The sequence below is a fragment of the Arachis duranensis genome, chromosome 4 (assembly GCF_000817695.3).
Source record: "Arachis duranensis cultivar V14167 chromosome 4, aradu.V14167.gnm2.J7QH, whole genome shotgun sequence".
NCBI classification, from domain to species: domain Eukaryota; kingdom Viridiplantae; phylum Streptophyta; class Magnoliopsida; order Fabales; family Fabaceae; genus Arachis; species Arachis duranensis.
Window position 1 is genome coordinate 105,828,742 of NC_029775.3, and position 13,546 is coordinate 105,842,287.

Below are 13,546 nucleotides of genomic sequence, written 5' to 3' on the forward strand. Positions count from 1 at the left end.
CATTGGATCGTCGTGCCCGGGTATTATCCCTTGAGCATCTTCTCGGGTAAATGAGATAGTAGGTAATTCGGGCAGGGGACTGTCTTCTCGGATGTGATAGACTTCTTTGAGGTGTCTTTTTCGTGAGGATTTGGATGTTCCTCCGCCTGCGAAACCTCCATTTATCATGTGAACATGTCTTTCAGGGGTTCGTGGGGTTTGTTCGGCCCGATCTTCGTTGTCACCCCGCCTTCTCTTCCTGGTCTCTTCTCCTTTCTCTGCTATGTTTCTGTCGAGTTTTCCTTCTCTGGCTAGTTTTTCTATAACATTTTTTAGGTCGTGGCAGTCGTTAGTAGAATGACCGTAGAGCTTGTGGTATTCGCAGTATTCAGACCGATCTCTCCCTGCTTTCTTGTGTTTTAGCGGTCGGGGCGGTGGGATCTTTTCGGTGTGGCATACTTCTCTGTAGATGTCTACCAGGGAGACTCGGAGGGGGGTGTAGCTGTGGTACTTCCGTGGCTTGTCTGAGTTGGGTTCCTCTTTCTTTTTCTGTTCCCGATCCTGATCTCGGAGTGGGTAGGTTGATTCTTTCCTAGAAGAGTCTCTTAGCTGGGAGGTTTCCTCCATGTTGATATATTTTTCTGTCCGCTCCTGTACCTCGTATAGGGAGGTCGGGTATCGTTTGGATAGGGATTGGCTAAACGATCCCTCTTTTAGGCCGTTTGCTAGTCCCATGATGGCTGCTTCAGTGGGCAAGTGTTGTATGTCCAGGCAGGCTTTGTTGAATCGCTCCATGTATTTTCGGAGAGTCTCTTGGTCATCCTGTTTGATCTCGAGCAGACTGGGGGCATGTTTTGCCTTGTCCTTTTGAATAGAGAATCTTGTTAAGAATTTTTTGGTTAGGTCTTCGAAGCTGGTGATTGATCTTGGTGGCAGGTTGTCGAACCACTTCATGGCCGACTTGGTGAGAGTGGTGGGGAAGGCTTTACACCGAATTGCGTCGGAGGCGTCGACTAGGTACATTCTGCTTCTGAAGTTGCTGAGGTGAGGACTTGGATCGGTGGTGCCGTCGTAGAGGTCCATATCGGGCGGTTTGAAGTCTCGCGGTACCTTCTTCTTCATGATCTCTTCCGTGAAGGGATCGTGGTTGTTTTCGGGAGTTGTGTCGTGTCTTGCCCGATCTTTCAGATTGGCTTCTATTTTCCGTAGTTTTTCTTCTAGTTCTCTGCGCTTTCGAGTTTCCCTCCTCAGATCTTGTTCAGTTTCTTTCTGTTTCTTTATGTCCTTTTCGAGTTGTTTTAGTCGGTCTTGTTGTGCCCGGACTGCTTCTAGGATTTCCGAGCTCTTCTCTTTTTCGGGATTTTGTGGATTCTTGTTTGGGGACGATGTTTTTGGGCGATTCTGTTTATTTCCTCCTGGAGTTCGTGGTGATAGAGGGCTGTCCGGTTGTTCTCCGGTGTCGATCTCGTCCTCTTGTTCAGATGCAGCGTGCCCATCGTTGAGAGGGTTGTCCGCCATGGTAGAGGGATGACTTCCAGGTTCCCCGGCAACGGCGCCAATGTTCCGAGGGTTACCTGAAACGTGTAGCTCGGTCGTCCGGAGAGGTCCGAGATGGGGGCTCGGTGACCCGAGCTGGGTATGCAGAACGGTTGGTGGTTGTACCTGCAATGACACTCCGATGCTTAAGTTAGCATGGGTCCAAACAGATATGTGTAGATTTGGAATGAATTCCATACCTGGGGTTGGAGGACCCCGGTCAGGGTATGAACAAAAGGTATTGCAAAACAAGGAATTAGCAACAAGTATCAAGGAGCAACAATGAGGATCAAAATCTCAAAATATCAATGAAATCCAAAAATCATAGAGTTGAATCCTAGATCCAAGGAATTTTAGCAATTACAACTACAACTTGAAATTGGAAGAGAAAACCTATTACATGAACAAAGTGAAATGAAAGTTGCAATGGATCTCACCAAGGAATGAGTAAAAATCCAGAATTTTGATGAAGAAGAACCCTAGTAAGAACTTGAGAGAAGTTGATGAAACCTAGAGAGAAGTTGGAGTTTCTCTCTCTACAAAATGTAACTAACTCCCCAAAATATCTCAAAAACCAAAAAATGAACTAAGTCTCTTCAACCCTTGCCCCCTTGGTCCTCTTAAGTCTTTTCCCGCCAAAGCACTTCTCAAAAGTTGGGACCTCCAACCAACTCCACGCCTAAGTCACGTGACTTTTAAAAAATCATTTTCGAGCATCGGCGCGTACGCGCAAGGTACGCGTGCGCGCCATGGATGCGGTTCTGGAGTGTGCGCAGAGGCGGGACGTACGCGTGCGCGTCCATGAGGATCCTTGCTCAGCCGCTACTCCAGCCGGCTCGTGGCTTGGCTCTTAGTCTCGGCTTCACGTTGCTCTCATCTGCGCGGGCGCGTCAGGTGCGTGCACGCGCCCATGCGGAAATCTCCAATGCTCAATTCTCATGCTTCCTTTCTTTGCACCCTTCTTCCTTATCTTTTCCTGTCCATTCCTACTCTATGTCCTAAAACCACTTAGCGCACAAGTCACGGCATCGAATGGCATCAAGGAGAGATTAGAAATGTATCTATTTTAGTGCAAAATAAGCATGTTTTCCTTCATGAGGCAAAACTAGGAAGGGAATGCAAGTTCTTGTATTTTCATGCAGAAAATGTGTGAAATCATTGATAAACCCTTTGAAATTAGCACAAGATAAATCCTCAAAATGGGGTTTGTCAACCTCCCCACACTTAGATTCTAGCATGTCCTCATGCTTAGGAAAATGCAAAGAAACATAGAAGACCGAGGGTCACAAACGTATAGGACTCATGAAATGCAACCTACTTATATGCATGCAGCTACAACTAGTGCTGTTATCTACTTGGTTGGGAACAAATCACCTTTCTTATGACATATGCAAGCACATGGGACACGATGGTGGTCAATGCATAGGACTTGCCAATTTCTAAGTATCAAATGCAATATACACAATCTTGCATGAGGAATGCTCGCGAGAGCCGGGAATCAAAGAATTGAGCATCGAACCCTCACCGAAAGTATTTGCGCTCTGATCGCTCAAGTGTTTAGGGTCGATTCTCTCAATTCTCCCCTAATCATGCTTTCTAAGATTTGTTCTTCTTCTAACAATCAACATGTATTTCATGCATGCATACATCTATCATGAGGTCTTCTCCTTAGGTTGTAATGGGGCTAGGGTCAAGGTAGCATCATATATGGCTAGTGGGCTTAGGATTTGAATCCTTGATTAGCTTAAACTTTCCCACCTAACCTATATAATGACCTATACAATTAAGTACTAATCTAACTACCCATTCCTCACTTTTTCACATACTCATGCATTTTCTATTCATTTCACAACACTTATGCATTGATTTTATTTGAACTTTACTTTAGGGCATTTTGTCCCCTTTATTGCTTTTCTTTTTCTTTCTTTTTCTATTATTTTTTTTCTTTTCCTTTTCCATATTATTTTTCTTTTCTTTTTCTCATTTTTTTTCATTCTTTTTTTTTTCTATATACAAGAGCATCAATGCATGAGGTCTATACATTTGATCAATACATGAGTATGTACCCAATTCCCAATATTTTCAGTAAAAATACAAGACTACCCTTTTATTCACCCAATGTCCCAAGGTTCTCACACTTGAATGATTCTTAGACACTCTAGCCTAAGCTAATCAAAGATCCAAATTAAGGACATTTATTGTTTTCCGCTTTAAGGCTTGTAATGTGCTAAAATTAAGAACAAGTGGGTTAATTGTAGGCTCAAATTGGCTAACAATGGGAGATAAAAGGTAAGGCTATTTGGGTAAGTAAGCTAATGAAATAATGGCCTCAATCATGTAAATGCATGAATACACAAAATAATGGACATAAAGAATGAAACAAAGCAAAGATTCCAATCATAGAAGGAGAATAATGCACACAAGAAGGAAAGTAAGTGGTTGTAAGATGTAACCACACCATTAGGCTCAAAACTCACTTGCTTGTGTTCTTAGCTCAAAACTATGTTCCAAAATATAATTCTTCATGCAATTTTGGTATCAAAGCATTTTAAAATTTGCAATGCCCCATGGTTGTCCCAAAGTATTGGTTTCCTAAGAGAGAGTTTCATTGTTCCGACCAAGTAGACTTATCATGTGAATGGTGCTAACTAAAACCTAATCATGCAACCTATCCTAATTTATTCAGATTTTACCTACGGAGATCGGTCGGTCGACCTCCCCACACTTAAAACTTAGCACGGTCCTCCGTGCTGTAGGTAAGGCACAGTGGTTGATCGAGTCCCGAATGTCCGATATCTCCTATGTCATCGCTCTCTCCGCTTGAAGTTGCGGTGGATGTTGAGATATCGGGTTCCTCCATAGGTGGTGTGACTATGCTTAGAAGTCTCTTCACATGAGCATAACGGCGTTGGTTACGCCGTTCATAACGGTCCAACTTCTTGTGAAGGTCCTCAAGGCGTTGGGCGGCCGATTTTTGTGATGTAGATGAAGTGGTAGTGTTGCGAGTTGGTGTGGTTAGTCCGCTGTCCTTGGTAGCTTCCGGAGGCTTGAGGCATCTCTTGGTCGGAATTATATCACCATCGACCGGAATTGAGGCTCTCCTATCTTTAGCCTCTCGGTTGACGCCGGCTTTGGCAACCAATTCTGTCACCAAACCGGGGAATGGTAGATTTCCTTTGGCATGAATGCGCCCCATGGATTGGCGGATGGCATGCGAAACGTTGACCGGTTTCTCGGTTAAGATGCACCATATCAATAAGGCCAACTCGGCGGTGATGGATGACCCATGTGTACTTGGGAGCACATAGTGAGCTAGAATTTGGGCCCATGCCGTGGCTTCTTGAGTGAGGTGGCGGACATCTAAACCCTTGGGTCTTTGCTTGATGGTCCCCCGAATCCAATATGCTTCGGGTAAAGCAATGACGCGGAGGATCGCGCTCCAATCGAATGCGCGGTCATCGCATGTAGCCAAGACTTCTTCATAGGCGTCATATGCATCCGTTGATTGTTCAATCCCAAGGACTTCTTGAATGGTATCCACTGTGACCGACACTTGCTTTCGGCGCACAAAGATTGATGTGAGAAGGGGAGAGTGGAAGTTGGAGTAGAATTCCACTACCCATGAGAGGTTGGCCTCCTTTGGTTTCCTCAATAGGAACCTCCATTGTCTCTGCTCAATATGTGGCATCACAATCGGACGGAGGTGAGCCGGTAGGACTAGGAGGGGTTCCGGATGATAGTTCCTTTCGACCATTCTTGAGTAAACAAGTTTGCAGTACCGGTTGGGGAACTTGTTCGAATCCTTAGGAGGGTTATCCTTCTCTAAAATATCAATGGGGCCCTTTGTCTTCTTTAAGAGTGGCTTGACCGTTTGCTCTTGGTGCACTTTGTTGGAAGTTGGCTTCTTGGAAGCTTTCCTTTTGTTCTTTTTGATGACCATCCTGTGAGATTGAAGAAAGGGAAAACATCAAACCCAAATAAGTGGAAGCGAATGCGATCAAGCAATGAAAAGTTATGCCATAGAATATGGGTATCTTTGTCACATGACAGCTGCAACATGTAACTAAGATAAAATGAAGGGAGTAAGGCAAATCATTTTCATGTGGTGTAAGGGTAATTTAAGCATGCAAGTAGGTAGCATGAGAGGCATATACCCTTAAGTACCACAAATGGAAAGCAAGTTAAGAAAATTGTGAGTGAATGAATTGGGGAAATGGGGATGCGCCTAAAAGTGATAAGTTGAGAGGAAATTTAATCAAAGTGGGCGCAAAAGTCAAGTATGCCTTTCATCGAACACTTGGTGTGCATCCTGTTGTAGTGTGTGATTAGAAGATGGTGAGAGCAATGTAGTAAGTCACAATCCACTATTAATGATTATAGTACACAGTGAGTGTAAGAAAAAAACAAGCAACACAACTCATCTACAAATGCAAGTGAGGTGGAGACCTAAATGCCCATGAAGAGTTAGTTTGAGGGAGGGGGAAAGGAAAACAAGAACAAAAACCTCCTAAAGAAGTAACTATAATAAAAGAAGAAAGAAGCTAACTAAAAGAATGTGAAACTAAAGGAATAAGAGCACAAGAGATGGTAGTTTAGTATAGTACCTTGTGAGATGAAGAGAATAGGAGAGGAGGTTGTGGTGTGGGTCGAGGGGGGTGGTAGAGAAGGTAGTGAGTGGTAGAAAGTAGTGTAGAAGAGGGAATGGAGGGATGAGGGTGGAAGGAAGAGTGTGCCCCTTCTTGAAGTTGGATGTGTAGTAGAAGGTATGAGGGGGGAAAATGTGAAGTGAAAGTGAAGGGGTGAATGTACCCCTTTTTGCATTGGCGCCGAACATCCGCGCGTGCGCGCGCAGTGCGCGCTCGCGCAGCGAGGCGAGGTGGAAAGGGACGCGCGCGCGCACGTTGCGCGTGCGCGTCCATGTACTTGGGCTGGGGGCACAAGGGATGCACAGGGGTGGCACAACTCTCTGGACGCAGTACCAGAAATTGCTGCAGGACCTTTGGCGCGCGCGCGCACAGTGCGCGTACGCGTCAACGCAGTTGTGCCCCAGGCATGAGAGGGGCCTGGAGGGGGCTCAACTCTCTGTGAAATGGCTCAGAGAGGAGTGCAGGATCAGTGGGCGCGTGCGCGGCTATGGCGCGTGCACGCATGTTGTGTTCGTGATGTATGGACGCGTGCGCGCCAGGTGCGCGTACGCGGCAGAGGTTTTGGGCTTGTGGCTCGGTAGAGGCCTGAGAGTGGCCTAACTCTCTGGAATATGTACCATGAGCGCAGCAGGGCAATCGGCGCGGACGCGCACAGTATGCTTGCGCATCAATTGGCAGATGTTGCCCAGGGGCGCGGACACGCCATGTGCACGTGCGCGCGAGCTTCTTGTGCTTCAGGCATGGTTTAACTCTCGGGTGCATGTATGGAGGGCTGTCATTTGCAATCCACGCGTCCGCGCATGGTGCGCGTCCGCGTAGGTGACCTTCGAGTGCCTTAAGGACGCGTACGCGCCAAGCGCGCGCACGTGCAGAGGGGGTTGCTTTTCCTAGTTGTGCATATGTTTATATCACTTTTGACATTACAACTACCCCCTTCCACACAGCTGCCTAAGCACTATAGCAGGACAATTTACTCGGTAAACCGGCAATGAATTTAACAAATGACGGAGAATTGACATTAAAATCTATCTAACAAACATGAGTTCAAGTGTCTATGTACAAAGTTCAAAGGAAGATCTTACCATGGTGGGGTGTCTCCCACCTAGCACTTTTGTTTAACGTCCTTAAGTTGGACTTTCAGCAGCTCATAATGCTTGTTCAAGAGTTGCATCCTTCAAGAGGAACACTTCAAATTCCTTGGAGGTCTTTCTTTGCTCACCATGATACAATTTGAGACGGTGCCCGTTTACCTTGAAGATGTCCGGGCTTGTTGGGTGGCGCAAGTGGTAGACCCCATAAGGTTCTACCTTCTCCACTTGGTAGGGTCCATCCCATCTTGATCTGAGCTTTCCGGGTAGTAGTCTCAACCTTGAATTGTAGAGAAGAACTAGGTCACCGGGTTGAAACTCTTTTCTCCTAATGTTCTTATCATGGATGGCTTTCAACTTTTCCTTATAGAGCCTAGCGTTGTCGTAAGCTTCTAGTCTCAAACATTCCAATTCCGCCAATTGAAGCTTTCTCTCTATTCCGGCCCCACCCAAGCTCATATTACACTCCTTCACGGCCCAATAGGCTTTGTGTTCAATCTCCACCGGTAAGTGACATGCTTTACCATATACAAGCCGGAAGGGGCTCATGCCGATCGGTGTCTTGTAAGCCGTTCGGTAGGCCCACAGTGCATCGGAGAGTTTAGTGCTCCAATCCTTCCTATTCGGCTTTACGACCCTTTCCAAGACATGCTTGATTTCCCGATTCGAGACTTCGGCTTGGCCGTTTGTCTGAGGGTGGTAGGCCGTGGCGACTTTGTGGATGATGCCATATCTCTTCATGAGGCCGTCTATTTTTTTGTTGCAAAAGTGTGATCCTTGATCACTTATGATTGCTCTTGGGGTGCCAAAACGGCAAATGATATTATTCCTCACAAAAGAGTACACAACATTAGCGTCATCCGTTCGGGTGGGAATTGCCTCCACCCATTTTGACACATAATCGACGGCTAGCAAGATGTAGAGAAAGCCATTGGAGTTTGGAAATGGTCCCATGAAGTCAATTCCCCATACGTCAAAGATTTCACAAAAAAGCATATTTTGTTGGGGGATTTCGTCCTTCTTGGAAATATCTCCAAATCTCTTACATTGGGGGCAAGATTTGCAATAGAGAGAAGCATCTTTGAGAAGAGTTGGCCACCAAAATCCGCAATCAAGGACCTTTCTTGCCGTTCTTTGGGGCCCATAGTGACCACCTTCTTCGGACGCATGGCAAGCGTCCAAGATTGCTTGGAATTCGGTTTGGGGTATGCACCGTCGCACTATTTGGTCCGCTCCACACCTCCACAAATAGGGATCATCCCAAATATAGTATTTGGATTCGCTTTTCAGCTTATCCTTTTTGTTTTTGTCAAGATTAGGAGGGAAGGTGCGTGAAACTAAATAGTTTGCGATTGGGGCATACCAAGGAACCACTTCCGAGATTGCGTGCAAAGTATCTAAAGGAAATGAGTCATTGATGGGAGTGGTGTCGCCTTTTGTGTGTTTGAGGCGACTTAAATGGTCCGCCACTAGGTTTTGGGAACCACTCCTATCTTTGATCTCCAAATCAAATTCTTGTAACAAAAGCACCCAACGAATTAATCTCGGTTTTGATTCCTTTTTGGCCAACAAGTACTTTAGTGCCGCATGATCCGAGTACACTACAACCTTGGAACCAAGAAGATAGGCTTGGAACTTGTCCAAAGCAAAAACAATAGCTAGTAGTTCCTTTTCGGTAGTAGTGTAGTTGGATTGGGCTCCATCTAATGTTTTGGAAGCATAAGCTATGACATAGGGAATCTTACCCTCGCGTTGTGCTAACGCGGCTCCTATCGCATAGTTTGAAGCGTCACACATGATTTCAAAAGGTTGAGTCCAATTGGGGCCTCGTACTATAGGTGCTTGTGTCAATGCTACTTTGAGTTTGTCATAAGCTTCCATACATTCCTTGCTCAGCTCAAATTCGATGTCTTTTTGTAGTAATCGAGAGAGAGGTAAGGCCACCTTGCTAAAGTCTTTGATGAATCTCCGGTAAAATCATGCATGTCCAAGAAAAGAACGGACTTCCCTCTCGGAGGAGGGGTAAGGTAAACTAGATATGACATTTATCTTTGCCGGATCTACGGAGATGCCTTCCTTTGATACTATGTGTCCCAAAACAATGCCTTGTTTGACCATGAAATGACATTTTTCAAAATTTAAAACAAGGTTTGTTTTGGTGCATCTCTCCAAGACTTTTTCAAGGTTACCTAGACAATGATCAAATGAATCACCATACACACTAAAGTCATCCATGAAAACTTCCATTGATTGCTCTAGAAAATCCGCAAATAGGCTCATCATGCATCTTTGGAACGTTGCCGGTGCATTGCATAGGCCAAATGGCATACGCTTGTAAGCATACGTCCCAAAGGGGCAAGTAAATGTGGTTTTTTCTTGGTCTTCTAGAGCAATGTGAATTTGGAAGTATCCGGAGTAGCCATCAAGAAAACAATAGTATGATTTACCGGCTAATCGATCAAGCATTTGATCAATAAATGGTAGTGGAAAATGATCTTTTCTTGTGGCCGCATTCAATCTCCGGTAGTCTATGCATACTCTCCAAGAATTTTGCACTCTTGTTGCTATAAGTTCACCGCTTTCATTTTTGATTGTTGTCACTCCGGACTTTTTGGGCACTACTTGGACCGGGCTTACCCATTCGCTATCCGAGATAGGATAGATGATGTCCGCTTCAAGTAGCCTGGTGACTTCTTTCTTTACTACCTCAAGAATGGTTGGATTAAGTCTCCTTTGAGGTTGTCGGACCGGTCTTGTTCCTTCTTCAAGGAATATGCGGTGCTCGCATACTTTGGGACTTATTCCCACTAGATCCGCCAAACTCCATCCGATTGCCCTTTTGTTTTTCCTCAATACATTCAGCAATTTCTCTTCTTGTTGAGGGGTTAGCTCTTGGGCAATTATCACGGGTAGCTCTTGGGCTTCATCAAGGTATGAGTACCTTAAATGAGGTGGTAGTGGCTTCAAATCCATCTTCTTGTCATTCCTTGAAGTTTGAGTTTGTGTGGTGTTTAGTTCGCTTGACTTTTCATTTGTTTCTTCCGCCATATACTTCTCATCTAACTTTGCTAGATGTACTTCGGCCACTATGTTATCGATTGGGTCACACCAAAACAAAGAGTGGTTCTCCGGTGGATGCTTCATTGCTTCCTCCAGGCTAAAGCTTACAATTCTCCCATCTATTTCAAATGAGTAGTTCCCGAGTAAGCATCAAGTTTAAATCTAGAAGTTCTCAAGAATGGTCTTCCAAGTAGGATAGACGATGCTCTCTCGGTTTCGCTTGATGGCATTTCAAGAACATAGAAGTCAATCGGGAACACCAACCCTTTTATATTCACCAATACATCTTCCGCAACACCCGCCACGGTTATTATGCTTTTATCCGCTAAGACAAATCTTGCCGTCGACCTTTTTAGGGATGGCAAGTTCAATAGCCGGTAGACGGAGAGCGGCATGATGCTAACACATGCTCCAAGGTCACACATGCAATCTCTAAATTGAACTCCATTGACTGTGCAAGTGACCATACAAGGGCCCGGATCATCACACTTCTCGGGTAGTGTTCCCATTAAAGCGGAAATAGAACTTCCCAATGGAATGGTTTCCAATTCAAGAATTCTGTCCTTATGTGTGCATAAGTCTTTGAGGAATTTAGCATATCTAGGAACTTGGTGGATAGCATCAAAGAGGGGGATGGTTACCTCAACTTTCTTGAACATTTCTACCATTTTGGGGTCGAGTTCTATGCGCTTTCTAGCTTTCTTTGCAAGTGATGGGAATGGGAGTGGTTGAGCAATTTCTTCTTCCAAGGTTCTCTTGGCCTTGGGGGTCTCCTTTGTTGGTTGAGCTTCATCCTCAATTATAGCTTGTGGTGTCTCCTCTTCCACTACCTCTTCTATATCTATTGGGTGTCTCCTCTTCCACTACTTCTTCTATATTTATTCTCTCCTCTTCTTGAGTGGTTGTGATAGGGCTTGAGTCTTTTGCTTCCTTCTCTTTTAGTTGCGTACCGGATCTAAGGGTGATGGCATTGATGCCCCCCTTTGGATTTGGTTGAGGTTGAGAAGGAATGACACTTTGGATTGGAGGTTGAGGAGTGGAAGTTGATGGTGTATCCATGCGTGCAAGAAGAGCTTGTAGTGTAGAGGTGAGACCGGTAAGACCGGAAGCAAGTGTGTTTTGTAGTTCCTTTTGGCCTTGGATAATGGTTCGGAGTGTTTCATCTTGGTTGGAGGGGGTGGTTGCATATGTGAGTTGAGGAGCTTGTGATTGGTTGGGTGGTGGTCTTTGATGTGGTGGTTGATATGTTTGGTAGTTTCTTTGTGGGTTTTGTTGGTTGTATGGTTGATTTTGTGAGTTGTATGATCGGTTTTGTGAAAAGTTTTGTGAATTGTTACCCCATCTTTGACCTCCTCCATTATTGTTGTTGTCCCTATTCCCTTGTTGATGGTTGTCTCTCCAATTTTGATTATTGTGTCCACTTCCTTGGTTGTTGCTTCCTCCTCCTTGATAAGAGTACCCTTGGTTAGGATTACCGCCTTGGTAGTATCCTTGATTGGGGCGATCATAGAAATTGTGAGTAGCCGCCAAGGTATTGTCTTCTTGAAGGCTTGGGCACTCATCCGTGTGGTGAGAGTAACAAGAGCAAATGCCACATACCCTTTGAGGGACCAATTGTTGGTTGTGTTGTTGAAGTGGTGGAGGATGTTGTTGTTGGTATGATTGAGGTTGTGGTTGTTGTTGGTTCAATTGGAGTTGCTTCAAGATGGATGTCATCTCATTTAAGGATTGGGTTAGAGCGGTGGTTTCACTACTAGTTGATACCTCATTCACGGTCCTTGGACGATTGACTCTTCGCCTCATATGTTGGTTGGATTCGGCTAAGTCAATAATAAGTTGCCATGCCTCCTCCGCGGTTTTGTATTTGGACAAAGAACCATTGCTAGAAGTGTCCAAGAGGGTTCTATCTTGCTCTCGCATCCCTTGACATATGTATCCAAGCAATACTTGAGTGTCAAGCATGTGATTGGGGCATGCATCTAGTAGCTTACGGAACCGTTCCCAATACTCATAGAGTGGTTCTGTCTCACCTTGCACAATACAAGACATTTCTTTCCTTAGCCTATCCATCTTTTCCGGAGGTAGGAATTTATCCAAGAATCCCCTTCTAAGTAAGTCCCAATCGGAGGTAACTTCACTAGAGAGGATGTAGAACCATTCTTTAGCCTTATCCTCAAGAGAGAAAGGGAAAGCAATCAACCATATAGCAACTTCATCGGACCCTTCCCGTCTAGTAGTCGAGCATATGCGATGGAAGTCCTTGAGATGTCGAATAGGGTCTTGTGCGGGAAGCCCATGAAACTTGGGTAGGAGGTTGATCAAAGCGGTCTTCAATTCAAAGTTAGCATTCAAGTTGGGGTGAGTTACGTGAAGGGGTTGAAGGACATAATCTGGTGCACCCGCTTCCTTGATGGTAACTCTCCTTGGAGCATCCATGGCCTTAGTACCTAGAACAAAAGAAGATTTGTTAGTGAGATTGATGGAAGTAAGATTAATGCTTTCGTTGAGTGACGGTTCAATGTTCACTTTTAGTAAGGTGGTTGAGGTGGTGAAAACCTCTTCCCCTTTTCCAAACTTAAGCCGCCTCCGAGCTTGTCTAATATGAAACAAAGTTCGTTCTATTTCCGGATCAAAAGGGACTAAGCTCGGATTCGGTTGTGAACGCGTCATGCAATGAAGGGGAAATGAAATTCATTGTAACGAATGAGGGGTTAGTCACTTGAATTATTCACAATGAGGTGCAACTATGTACATATACACATACTTAATCCAAACAATAACATGGCACACTAAGCAAATTCCCCGGCAACGGCGCCATTTTGACAAATGAATTTTTGTTGGTATAGAATTTATCAAGTGATCAATCGTAGTATAGTCTAAACCAACGTGAAATCCATCATCAAACAAATCTACAATCTATATCCGAGAGTATTAATCTCCCGAGTCGTTCTCCCTTGGAATTGCCAAAGTATGCATCTTATTGATTTAGTAAGCTTTGTTTGAGTTCTTTGAAGGTCTTAGCAAGTAATAAGGAACAAACAATCAAATCTCAAAAGGACTTGGCTTAGGGTTGGCATTAGAAATCTTTATCATTATAGTTCACTCAATGTTGACAACAATTAGGCCTTGCTCCATTTAGTCATCCCCTAAGTATAGAGGAAAATCAAATGAAAACAATCAACTTGAGTCACAAATCCTAGCTTCACCTTATGGGAATCTAGCTTTAGTGCACTCCAA

General features: G+C 44.7%; 2 protein-coding genes across 2 annotated transcripts in view; both read right to left on the reverse strand.

The window, feature by feature from the left end:
- Positions 1–13,546, reverse strand: part of LOC110280199 (F-box/LRR-repeat protein At3g48880-like) — an 88,530-nt gene that overhangs the window by 63,917 nt on the left and 11,067 nt on the right. The gene's annotated exons all lie outside the window — the stretch shown is intronic.
- Positions 10,429–12,745, reverse strand: LOC127746681 (uncharacterized). The gene is made up of 2 exons (XM_052260653.1): positions 11,785–12,745; positions 10,429–11,150 (listed from the first exon to the last, which is right to left on the reverse strand). Exons 1-2 carry the CDS (start codon positions 12,743–12,745, stop codon positions 10,429–10,431), a joined length of 1,683 nt encoding a protein of 560 aa, XP_052116613.1.